At 56.8% G+C, this 12,361-nt stretch overlaps 1 protein-coding gene across 19 annotated transcripts in view; it reads right to left on the reverse strand.

Annotated features, from left to right (window-relative positions):
- The window catches only part of ARAP1 (ArfGAP with RhoGAP domain, ankyrin repeat and PH domain 1), a 67,956-nt gene that overhangs the window by 13,800 nt on the left and 41,795 nt on the right, over positions 1–12,361 (reverse strand). For 16 of the 19 annotated variants that reach the window (XR_013404095.1, XR_013404093.1, XR_013404094.1 and 13 more), the window contains 9 exons: positions 11,707–11,909; positions 11,193–11,299; positions 8,533–8,732; positions 7,151–7,236; positions 5,495–5,677; positions 4,248–4,422; positions 2,993–3,127; positions 721–856; positions 310–412 (listed from right to left, as the gene is read on the reverse strand). Coding sequence is in view for 16 of the 19 variants with exons in the window: in XM_077963657.1 (XP_077819783.1) it covers positions 310–412; positions 721–856; positions 2,993–3,127; positions 4,248–4,422; positions 5,495–5,677; positions 7,151–7,236; positions 8,533–8,732; positions 11,193–11,299; positions 11,707–11,909 (1,328 nt within the window). In the remaining 3 variants the exon portion in view is untranslated. Of the gene's footprint in view, positions 1–309; positions 413–720; positions 857–2,992; positions 3,128–4,247; positions 4,423–5,494; positions 5,678–7,150; positions 7,237–8,532; positions 8,733–11,192; positions 11,333–11,658; positions 11,910–12,361 lie in introns of all 19 variants that reach the window. The other 3 variants (XM_077963651.1, XM_077963658.1, XM_077963654.1) reach the window with 2 other exon arrangements.

Below are 12,361 nucleotides of genomic sequence, written 5' to 3' on the forward strand. Positions count from 1 at the left end.
CAAGGAGCACACTCCCCTGGAGGCGGCACTGTCCATCCTAAGATGGCTCTGACTGTCATTCACTTATTGAGCACCCGTGGAGTACAAGGCCACAGCCCTTCTTCTGCAGAGCTAAGACAGGTCTGACCAACCCTGCAGAGGGCTGCAGATTACAGTAGGCCCTTGGTGGGACAGGCCTGCTCCATGTCTGCTGCCCTCCATCTAGCTGCTGCTCTCTAGATGGGGGAGCTGGGATACATGGGATTGGTCAGGAGGCCCCACCTTCCCCCATCAGACACCCTTACACCCGCCCTGCTACCCCAGGCCCACCTTAGCAATACACTTGACCCACTCATGAGCCTGCTCCATGCTCTCCAGCCCAAACAGGTACAGCCGTTCTCCCTCTGTGTACACCTCAAAGGTGTGCTCAAAGCTGCAAATACACAGGCCAGGACTCAGGCCCACCTCATCCAGCACTGGCCCACCCCCAACCTGCACCATCAACCGCCATCCTCTGCCCCCTCCACACTGCCTTGGCGCTTGTCCTTACTCGGTCCCCTAAGAGGTGGTGGAAAAGTCTTGGGCTGAGGCCTCAAAAGACCGGGGTCGGCCCTTATGCAGCCTCCGTTTGCTGTGTGACCCTGGGGAGGTCCTCCCCTTCTCTGGGCCTATTTCCCTGTCTCCCCAGTGGGGGACTGTACCTTATAGCAACCACAGTCTGATTTGCCCAGGGGTGCTCACCCATGGGTATCGGGAAGGGGCACTGCCAGGCACACAATCTCGCTGGCCCGAATCTCTCCGTTGGGGGTCACTGCCCGCTCATTCTCATAGTAGCTCAGGACCCCGTCACTAAGGACACACCAGCGCCGGCTGAACTCTGGGGAGAATTTGGGCAGGGGAGCCATCAGGGAGCCCCCCACCACCTGAAAACCACCTCTGCATCCTCCCAAGGCTCCCACTCCCATCTGACCCATGTGCTCTTCATTCTCTCAAGTTTCTCCCAAATCCATCCACCTCTCTGCATCTCCACCATGCCAGCCAGCCCACAAGTCATCCTCTCCCCCAGGCCTCTAAGGCAGCCCCTTCCAAAATCCCAGAGTGATCTAGCTAAAATCAGACCACATCCTTCCTCTAACCAAAACCATTCCATGGTCTTCAGGACAGACTCTGTACCCCTCAGCCTGCCATTCAAGGCCCTGCCAGGTCTACCCCTGCCTGTCTCTCCAGCTGCCTCTCTGTCACTCCTGGACACACATATCCCCACCCAGCACTCCCAGCTTTTGCAAACCCTGTCCCCTCCACCCACCACCTGAATGTCACAGGAAAACTTCTATGCCCCCATCTCCTTTTCTAGAAGCACCCATCACTCTCTACTCTGCCTCCTGCTATAATGGCTTTGAGAGACTGACAAGGTCCCACAAAAGAAATAGAAAGGAGAATCTGGACCAGGAAAGGTAATGGAAAGGATAGGTTGTCATGGCCATGCAGGCTTATACAGTTCACAGCACTGAGCTTTACAGTGGCTCAGAGCTTCCTGGCATCCAGGGCAAAAAGGATGACTCAGGCAGTTGTTACATAAATGACATTATCAGGCAGAGGGAGGCAGACCTGGGGCAATGAGGTTGTGAACAGCATGAAGTTCCAAAGAAATCTCTTTGGGAGTCGAAGGGCTTCATCCCTATAGGAGAGCACGCAGGAGGTGCTGAGGGATGTTGTCAGCAATGACCTCACAATGTTCCCACAGCAGACTCTGCCTCTCATCCTGTCTGTGAGGGCCTGACATTTGCTCTCTGAGGTCAATGTTTCCTCAGGTCTGACCCTGTGGATGGGCTCCCTCCAGGAGCACCAGCTCTGCCTGAGTCATCCTTCATTCTGCAGATATTTGCCAAGTGCCCACTGTGTGCTAGCCACTGTTCTAGGATCTGAGGGCTACAGGCAGTGGTGGCCAAAAGGAGTTTATGTCCCAGTGGGGTACAGAGAATCTATAGATAAGTACATTAATGGACAAATGAGTACCAGGTAAGTGACGTGAAGAAAATGCAGGGTAGCCGGGCGCGGTGACTCACGCCTGTAATCCCAGCACTTTGGGAGGCTGAGGCGGGCAGATCACCTGAGGTCAGGAGTTTGAGACCAGCCTGACCAACATGGTGAAATCCCATCTCTACTAACTAAATTAGCCAGGCATGATGGCGCATGCCTGTAATCCCAGCTACTTGGGAGGCTGAGGCAGGAGAATCGCTTGAACCCGGGAGACAGAGGTTGCGGTGAGCCGACATTGAGCCATTGCACTCCAGCCTGGACAACAAGAGCGAAACTCTATCTCAAAAAAGAAAAGGAAATGCAGAGTAAAGGGAGAGATGGGGGGTGCTATTTTGCATAAGGTAGTCAGAGATGACATCTCTGCAGGAGTGATACTGAAACAGAGACCTGAGGAAAGTAAGGGATTGGCCATGCAGATACCTGGGGGAAAGCATTTCAGGCAGAGGGAACAGCACGGGCAAAGATCCTGGTAGGTGACAACATGTCTAAGAAACAGTGAGGAGACCAGCAGAGTGATTAGGGGGGTGGTTCAGAGAGGTAATGGGGGTGGTGGCCAACTGTGCGGGCTCTTATGGATTTTCTTCTGATTTGGGGAGTGAATGGAAGGCTGAGATCAGAGAGGGACAGGGCTTTCCGTTCAGTCCTCAAACTCCCTACCAGCCACAGGCTCTAACTACCAGATGCTCAGCAGAGCCCATACCCAGTAGGGGCTCAATAAAGGCTCATTTAGTCCAAAGAAACTCTGGCAGTGACCTGCTCTGCAGCGCCATACCCTACCCCCACTCCCACCAGGATCATTTAGGAAGCACCTTCTGCGTACCCCAAACTATATCCAGGAAGCCCTCTAGGGTGACTCTGCCAGAGTCCACTTGGCTGCCTCATGGGTCCACCAGTCTGGCCAGCCCTGGCTTCCCTAGCCCTGCAGCCATGCCCAGATGCCATGGGCCAGGGCAGGGTCTGGGGTGGCACCCACCTTCCCGGGCCCGGCGGTCCTGCAGCAGCTTGCCGGCAGAGGCGGTCTTGTAGAGGAAGCCACTGTGGCTCACGGTCGGCAGGATAACTGAGTAGTGCTTTTCCAGGGGCTTCATCGAGTCCAGCCGAGGCACCTCTTTGGAGGTGGGGAAAGGATGGCAGGTCATGCTGGCCACCCAAGAGGGTGTCCCCACCTAACTCCCACCTGGCCTGGGCATCCAGGCTCACTTTCGAATCGTCAGCCCCAGCTCCCTAACTGGCAGCCTCAAGCTCCCCCTCCTATCTGCAGGGTCTTGCCAAGGCTGTTTCTCCACCTCTCCGCACTTGTGGAAATTCACTCCATTCCCAAGGCCCAGTTCCAGCACTGCCCCTTCCAGGAAGCTTCCCTGACTCCTGGCCCACCCCACTCTCCAGGTTGTAAGCACAGGCCAGGCACACTGGCATCAGGGGGGCATTGGGCAAACTCAATAATAATCCCTGGAAAGAGGATTTTCCCAGATGGCAGGAAGCTCAAGGTGGCAGCCTGACTACAGCTTTGCTCCCCATGGTCAGCAATGGCGGGGGGGAGGGGCGGTTCTGCCCCCAAGCCCAAGCCAGTTGGGTGGTCTCCTGTGTCTCCCTGGACACCTGGGCTCTCTCCAGCCCAGTGTGCCCCGCCCACCCATGGCCCTGAGCCCAGAGCCCCAGCCTTGAGCTCCACCCTCAGTCCTAGGATGTGGCCCCAGAGGCGAGGCCTGGGCCACGAGCTGCACTGCTCAGCGCACTGACCCCTCCTCATCCACCCCAAGGGGGAGCCAATGGTACCCAAACCAGGTTCAGGACTGAGCTCCACCCAAGCAGGGCAGTAGACAGGGCTGCCATGGTGGGTGACCCACACATGGAGAAATGTAACACAGCATCCCTCACGCAGCAACACAAACACACTCTGCACACACATTCACTCCAAAGCTCTCAACATCCCCACAAACACAGACCCAGGGGTTCAGAGGTGCACAAACACCAGCACAGCTGCCAGCCATCCTGAGGGACCCACACTGCGAGTCAGGGAAGTCATCAACAGAGTCACAGAGACAGAGACACAGAGGAACATGCATACGCAGCACAAATACACACTGACGTGCAAACCCAAGCGCACCCCAGCTCACACACAATTTACCAAGGGCCCTTGAGGAGCTGCGATCATGGCCTGAGAGCAGCACGTAAATCAAACCCCACTGGGCACTGCACAGCCTGGTGGACCCCCACCCCACGCTCACCTGTGGTCCGATTGTTCCGAAGGAATTCCATCTGCAGTGTCTGCCCCGCCTGCTCTGCAAGAGCCAGGGGCGTGGGGGCCTCGGGGTCCCCCGAGAAGCAGCTGATCCCGGCCCCACAGCCCAGGAGCGCCTGAGTCTCAGCCAGGTCTGTGGTGGTGACTGCAGCACACAGGGCCTAGGAAGAGGCAAGGGAGGGTCAGCCCAAGCAGGAGTGGGGGACCCACAGGGAAAGAGGGTATGGGGGAGGAGAGGAAAGAAGAGGAAGGAGTCACCCAGGCCTGGAGCGGTCCATCCTCAGACTGAAAGAGAGAACAGGAAGGAAGGAAGGAAGGAGAGGGAAGAGAGACGCCAAGGGGAGGAGGGGCGAGCAGGGGCTGCCTAGCGGAGGCCAGGGGATCCCAGCTGCCCGGGGCCTCACCCCTGCTGGCGGCCTGGACACAGCTGCCCAGTCAGCCACAGAGCCTCCAGAGGATCTCAAGCTCCTTCTGCCTTGTGGAAGAGCGGTGGGGGGGGGGGTGCTTTGTAGCTAATTCCTCCCACATTTGAATTCCTCACTGCCTGCCCAGCACTCCCAACCAATGGGAGTTGCCGCCCTCCTGGCTTGCAGGCTAGACTGGGTTGGGCTGGGAGCAGGACGCCTGGGTCCCTGGGAGGTGGAGGCCTGACTCCCAGCGGGCTTCTAGCTGGACTGAGTCTGCCTGGGAGGGGCAGTTTGGGGGAGGGGCTGAAGGCCAACCAGAGGTCACAAATGGCATACCCCTGCCTCAGAGCTGGCCACCTCCCGCTCAGGCGGAGCCAGATCAGGGCCTGAGACTTGGCTCCCACCCTGTCAGGGCCTGGGGCCCATACGGGGCCTCATCTTGAGTTGGGTGTGGATGGGGGTGGGTTGGAGCAGCCCAGCTGTTTTTCATGAGCCTGACAGGAAATAGCATCCCCATCAAGTTCACTCCTTTTGGCAGGATTCAGAAGCAACAGGACGGGGTGCAGGAGACTGAGGAATCGGGAGAGAGACAGACAGATGCTGGGGACGTGGCCTTGGCCCAAGGGTCAGGCCTGGCTCCTCCCTGCACGGCCAGAACTTTTCATATGGCTTAGGCAGGGCCCTTCTGCCCTCCAAACATCAGTTTCCCCATACGCCAAGGCATCTCCCTGAGCTGGTAGATGAGATGGGTTAAGACAGTGTAAGGAACAGGGCAGCAGAAAGACAAGGGTGGTCCCAAGGGGCCCCAGAGCTGCAGTATCCTGACCTTGTCCAGCTCCTCCTGGTTGCCAAAGAGTGGGTGGTAGCGGCGGTACTTGCCCTCACGGTACTTGGCCTCCAGGTGGCACCGCCGGGTGCTGGGGCTGCTGCTGGGCTGCAGGGCCTCACTGGGGGGCACGTTGGCTGCCCAGAAGCGGTTCCCAGCGCCATTCCCCAGCTGTAAGAAGAGCTGCAGGGGTTTGTAGGAGGTCAGACGGGCCAGCTGACAGCCAGGGGCCGTGCCGGGCAGAAACTTGATTTCTGAGGTTGTTAGGTAAGGGGCTGGGAGAGCCAGGCCATCTGCCCACTTTCCCAATGGGGAAGGTGAGTACAGCCTGGCCTGCTGGTGGCTGGGGATGCTCCTGCCACCAGAGCTGGGCTCTGAGTCTAGGTCTCAGGCTCAGTGACAGGACAGGGGGTCAGCAGCCTGACAGGTGGACGCCTCAGGCCCTGCGCCTGGTCCCAGGGGCCTTGCTGCTGCCCCACCCAGTTCCACATCTAGAGCTCTGCATTCCTGAGACTATGATAGCCGGGGGTGGGTGCCTAACCTGTCAGCCAATGGGGTAGGCAGGGATTTTGGAAACCTCTCCTGTCCCTGACATTCCTCTCTAGGCAAGAGGGATAGGGGTGGATTCTGGGTGAGTGCAGGGATCCAGCATTCGGGAATCAGTTCCTTCCTTCATCCGGCTCCTCCTTCCACAGCCATTTCCTAGGCCCCCCCACCTTGCCTCTTTGTCAGGTCCTGTATCGGGTGCTGGGGTCACAGCATAGAACAAAGCATAACAATGCCTGCCACTACAGATTCACTCTGTGTCTTCCAGCAAGTTATTTTCTCTCCCCAGGCTTCAAGGCTGTAAACTGGTTATTCTAATCCTAACTCCTGGCTTGTTCTGAAAGTCAGTTAATTAACATATGCAAAGTCCTTAGCACTTATGTGCCAAACACACTGTGGGGAGGTGAGAAAGGGATGTGACACTCCAAGTGCTCTGGAGTCTGCAGCCTGGGCCTAGCCTCCCATTGCAGGTTCTCCCCTGTATCTACCACATATGGGTACCTGGGAGTTTCCAGTACAGAGGCATAAATGTACACGTGTGTGCACACGCAGCATACATACATATACCCACTGGTGCACGTGAGTTCAGATGAAATGAAGGCTGAGGGCCTCTGAGAGGGTATGCAAGGTAGGGGAGAAGGCCCTGGGTCAGCCAGAAGTGAGATGGAAAGAGGCAGGGGTGGTGGTCAATGTGCATTTACAGGGTAATCTCAGACAGATTACAGCCCTGCCCAGGACCTCAGTTTACACATCTATTCAATGGATGAAAGTGAAATAAGAATAGGAGTTAGCAAATTCTTTCTCTAAAGGGCCAAACAGTAAATATTTTAGGTTTTACAGAACACATACAGTCTCTGCTGCATTTTCTTCCTTTTTTTTTTTTTTTAATATAACGCTTTAAAACTATAAAAACATTCTTAGCTCACTGGCCAGTTTGCTGACTTTGCCAAAAATTGCTTTTCCGAAATTCCCACCCACTAGATTATCATTAAGGATCTCTTCTAGCTCCAAGGTGCTGTGGCCACTGAGATAGGGAGGGGGCTGGGAGACCCAGACAGCTGTTGAATGGGGCAGAGTCCAAGTATCAGTGGCAAGCAGGGGCATCCCCACCTCGATAAGTGTTTCTGTCCACACCTTCCTGTCCATCTTCAGGCTCCGCACCTTGGAGACGCCAGCGCCCAGGCCACGGTGCTCCCCTGTAGACACAGGGCCAGACCCAGAATCACCTGTGCCCTCCCCTTCACGGAATCACTTACCCACCCCCAGTGTCCACTGGGACAGGCAGGGATGACAGGCCACAGGCAGGCGCCAGGGGGTAGGCCTGCTGGCAGCTCTGGAATCCAGCCATGCTCTCTTGCTCCCCACAGGGCAGGACTGAGCCCTGTAATCCTCGCCTGGGCTCTTGTACCAGCCCCCTGCAACTGGCTCCCTGGAACCATGCTTGGCCTCTTGCAGGCCACTCTTAACACAGCCCTGCCAGAGGTGATCTCTTTAAAATGCAAATCCCTGACTTCTAATCCCTGCTTTCACCCTCCAGTGGCTCCCAGAATTAGATCACAACTCCTTTCCTGCTTCCCCTCCATCATCTTTCTACCCAGACTGTCATCGCCCATGTCCTCATGGCCACTCCTTCTTGCCATTCAGATCTCAGCGGGCATGTCACCTCCTCACAGAGGGCCTCCCCAGCACACTTCCCAAGACTTGCTCCTCCACCTGGATCCCCACCTCCAGCAGCCCACAGCCACCGCCTGAGCTATGTCAGCTCCCAGGAGGACAGAATCCCCAGCATCTGGCACACAGTGGCCAGACTGAGTGGCCTTGATTGAGCAGATGAATGAACCCTGGGCTCGACCATCTTGCATTTCATCTTCCTCATCCAGTCATTGAGAGTTTTCCACCATAGATCCTCAATAGCCCTCAAATGCTCACAGCTTCCCCAGGCCAGGCTTCCTCCTCCTCCCTCTCCTGGATCCTATGGCAGTCTCCTCACTGGTCTCTAGACTTGCCCCTCTAACTCAGTTTCCACCCACCAACCAGAGTCTGACCCACAAATCTGACCACGTCCCTGCCTCCCGTTGCCCTCCAGACAAAACACCAGCTCCTCCCTCTGCATGCAAAGCCCTGCCGGGTTCCTGCCAATTCCTCTTGCCCGGCCTCCCCTATTCTTCTGTAATGAGAGGAACACCGGACCCCAACAAGCCTGGGCTCAAATCTGGGCTCACTTACTTGCCAGGTGACCCTGAATAAGCCACTTCCTCTCCCTGTGCCTCCGAGTCCCCACCTGTGATGGGAGAAGTTGAACCCCCGCCTGGCAATGTAAGGACTCAAGGCTAATTACAGGGGAAAGGCCTGGTGTGCAGGAGAAGCCTCATCAATAGCAGCTCTCTGACTGCTGTCTCCACTCCAGGCCCTCCTCCAGATAGGACACCTGGCATCCCAAATGGCCAACCCCGCCACACCTCTGCCTGGTGCCCCAACCCCAGCACACACACCTGCACAGCGCTTGCAGATGACGACACAGAGGTTGATGGAGGCCCAGTCAGGCTGGGGAGCCCCGCAGTCAGCACAGAACCTGTTGGGGGCTGCAGCCCAGACGCGCTCGGCCACCTCTGAGGTAGACAGGGCCTCGGCGACAGCTCCCTGCATGGCCTCCAGCCACTGCTCCTTCTCTAGCTCTGAGTCAGCAGAGAAGCTGGGGACACAGGGGTGGGGAGGTTGGTGGGGATAGACTCAGAGGGATTTGGGAGCAGCACGAAGAGGCACAGAATGAAGTGGGGGACAAGGTGTTGGGAGCGCTTAGGCAAAAGAGTGAGGCATCCCATTCTGGTAGGGAAAGTAGGTGTGGACAAAGGCAAGGACACCAGGAACCCAACAGCGTATGGGGGCAGGGAAGCCCAGTGGGGGGCTCTGCCCAGCCTGCGGAATGAAGGCTGCTGGGAAGAAAATGATGCCTGAGCTAAGGTTTGACAGATCAGAAGGGCTGAGCCGGGTGAAGAGGTGAAAGGGCAGTCTAGACAGAGGGAACACCGTGTGCAAAGGGGCAGGATGGCACAGGGGGCATTCCAGGAGACAGGAGGGCAGACTGGCAGAGAAGAGGCTGGAAGACGGACAGGACAGGCCTGCATCAGGCAGAGGAAGTCAAAGTGCACCCTGAGGACGATGGAGAATCCACAGAGGGTGTAAGTGGAAAGGAGGGGAAGGTACAGAGATGTCTTTAAAAGACTCCTCCACCATCCCCATCCTCATTCCTATCCCAGCCCCAACTGTGACATGCTCCATGGCCTCACCCCACAAAGCACTCCATTGGCCCAGCATACCCAGACACCTGTGGCTGCCATAGCATGCCCTGCTCTTCAGGGTGGGAGACCCTGGTTGAACAATAAATGATGACTGTCCCTGAAAAAATTTAGTTTTAAAAAGACCCTTCTGGCTCTATCCCTGCCACCACCGAGTCACACATGTGACCATGAGTCTACTCCACCCATAACCCATTGCCACAACCAAGGAAGGCATCGCTGCTGGAGGTGTGATGGCCGTTAATGCCATCTTATGGAGGTCCTGGAGACCTCCTCCTCCACAACCTAGCACGTGCAATTTGCAAAGCTGCCAAAGGTGGAGCCAAGATGCCAAGCTCACCTTCCTGTGCTTGCGCCCAAATGCAATGAGTCACGCACGCGAGCTGGAGGAGGCCCTTTGTGTAGAACACCAAGTCTACCTCTTTAGGGTTGATGACAACAAGAAACCCGGGAATGGGCAGGCCTCTCAGACTGACAATCAGAGAACGCCCGTCAGGTGGGGCTGTAGCTATGTGGTAGTTAAGGTCTATGGCAAAGAATCTCAGGCCAAGGATGTCATCAAAGAGAACTTCAAATGCAAGAAATGAGCAAATAAAAACTTATCTCTCAAAAATAAGGCCCCCCAGCAGTCAAAGCAGTTGGAGTAAAGAGGCTGACAGGCACGGGTGGCCTAAGAGTGAGGAGGCAGGTGCTGGGGCCAAGGGTCCACCAGGCCCGGGCCAGAAGGGTGACAGCAGAGGGATGGGACCAGATGGGATAAAAAGGAAAGGCACGGGCCAGGTGCAGTGGCTCACCCCTGTAATCCCAGCGCTTTGGGAGCCCGAGGTGGGTGGATCACCTGAGGTCAGGAGTTCCAGACCAGCTTGACCAACATGGCAAAACCCGATCTCTACTAAAAATACAAAAATTAGCGTGGTGATGTGCACCTTTAATCGCGGCTACTTGGGGAGGCCGAAGCAGGAGAATCACTTGAACCTGGAGGCAGAGGTGGCAGTGAGCCGAGATTGTGCCACTGCACTCCAGCCTGGGAAACAGAGCAAAACTCTGTCTCAAAAAGAAAAAAAAAGGAAAAGCATGAGTCCTTCCCTCTTGGTTGGAGAGACAGGCCCCTGGGAAGAACAGGGAGCTGAAAGCGGGAGGTGACTACAGCCGTCAGACATGCAGGACAGAGCTCAGCAGAAAGATCCCGCTGGAGATAGACACCTGGGCTAAGACCAGAGAAGTGGGAGGGTTGGGGGTGATGCTAGTGTTTATTGACCAGTTACTACCAGTATTACAAACACTTCCCCAGGAAACTGAGGCACACAGAGGCCAAGTGATTTCCCAGGTCACACAGCTAGTCAGTGATGGACCCAGGATTCAAACCCGGGCATAGTTCAGTACATCAGAGGTAGTGGCTGAAGGCCTGGGAGTGGGCAAGGCTGCCCAGGGAGAGGGCAGAGGACAGAGAAAGACACCAAGGGACAGCTAAGGTTAGAGGAAACCAAGACGGCAGAGCCTTGGTGGCCCAGAGACAATGCCTGAGGAGCAGCCTCATGAGAGACAAGAGCACTCTCCAGGGGTGGTGCAGGCGTAGGGGCAGTGGGTGCAGGAGGCCAGCATGGGCAACCCCTGAGCAGCATGGCGGGCAGGGGAGGACAACAGTGGCCAAGCGGCACAGGGGAGAGTGAGACCTCTTAGGAGGAAGGGAGATCAGAGTGAGTTAGCAAGTGACGGGAGAGGGGCTCCACAGGTGGGGCAGGGCGGAGCAGGTGAGGGAACCAATCCCACAGGAAGGGGCAGCCTCCCACGTTGAGCAAAAGGAAAACATTAGGAAGGAGTGAGGATGCCGGTGAGCCAAGAGGATGGAGGGTCACCTGAAGATGCGGTAGGGCGTAGTGAGGTCGAAGCTGCGCCGGTCCACTTCCTTCACGTTGCCCACGCTCATGTCGATGAAGGTGATGCCAATGCCCAGGTGGTACTCCTGGAGGGCGGGTGGGACGGGATGAGGGCAAGGCTTTAGGGGCAGGGCATGAGGCTTGGGACGGGGAGAGGAAGGGAAGGTAGTGCAACTCAGGGACTGGGGGGGTGCCCAGGAGGGAGACAGCGGGGGACACGGGAAGCTGGGTGGGGCAAGGGGCTGCAGGTTCAGGGCCCACACAGCAATGAGCAGAGGTGCGGGGGCGCAGGGGCCAGGGCAGGGACTGGAGGGTGATGCTCAAGGCTTGGGGGAAGTGGTCAGAACTGGGGAAAGCGAGGACACATCCAGGCAAAGGGCTGGGCTCAGTGCAGGAAAAGAGGGAACAGAAAAGGCAGAGCTAAGATCCTAGGTGAGCCTGGGGCAGGGTAGGCGGGCATGGGCAGGGGAGAGGTTCTGTGACCCCTTAGCACCTCTAGATTCTTGTAGAGCTGCACTTTGTCCCCGACCACGGCCACATACAGCTTATTCTTGAAGCCACGAAGCTCCAGGCTGCCAGCGCGGTCAGGTTGCTCTGAGCCTGGAACTCCCAGCAGATAAGCGCTAGAGAGCCGGGCCCGGGCACGCTGCTCAGCCATGGCCTGCTGCAGGGCCTGCATCCACTCCTTCCGCTCCACTACAGGAGAAGGGTGGAGGAGTAAGCCCAAGGTCGGCCTGGCAGGGAGCCCCTCAGGGGTCTCCTGGCCCTAGGCTCCTCAGGCAACATCTCCTCTAGAAAGCCCACCCAGATTGCCCCCCTATCATTTTGCTCGACTTCTCTGACTTGAACGAGCTCAGGCTCAATCCCAGCTTTGCCACTGATGCTGGGTAAGTGACCTCACCCCTCCAAGCCTGCTCCCGCTGATTGTGTGGTTCTGAAGAGTCAGTGACCATGCCAAGCACAGAGCTGGTCACAGAGGGTGCCCCCTTCCTCCACCCACCTCACAAAGGGACCACGCCTCCCTGGATGTGATGTGAGAGGACAGATGCGCCATGCTTCTCTTCCCCCTCCTCTGCCCAAACTTCCAGTCTTCTCTACCCACTTACACACACACACACACACACAAAAAAAAAAAAAAAAAACAAAAC

Source organism: Macaca mulatta, chromosome 14 (genome assembly GCF_049350105.2).
Source record: "Macaca mulatta isolate MMU2019108-1 chromosome 14, T2T-MMU8v2.0, whole genome shotgun sequence".
NCBI lineage: Eukaryota > Metazoa > Chordata > Mammalia > Primates > Cercopithecidae > Macaca > Macaca mulatta.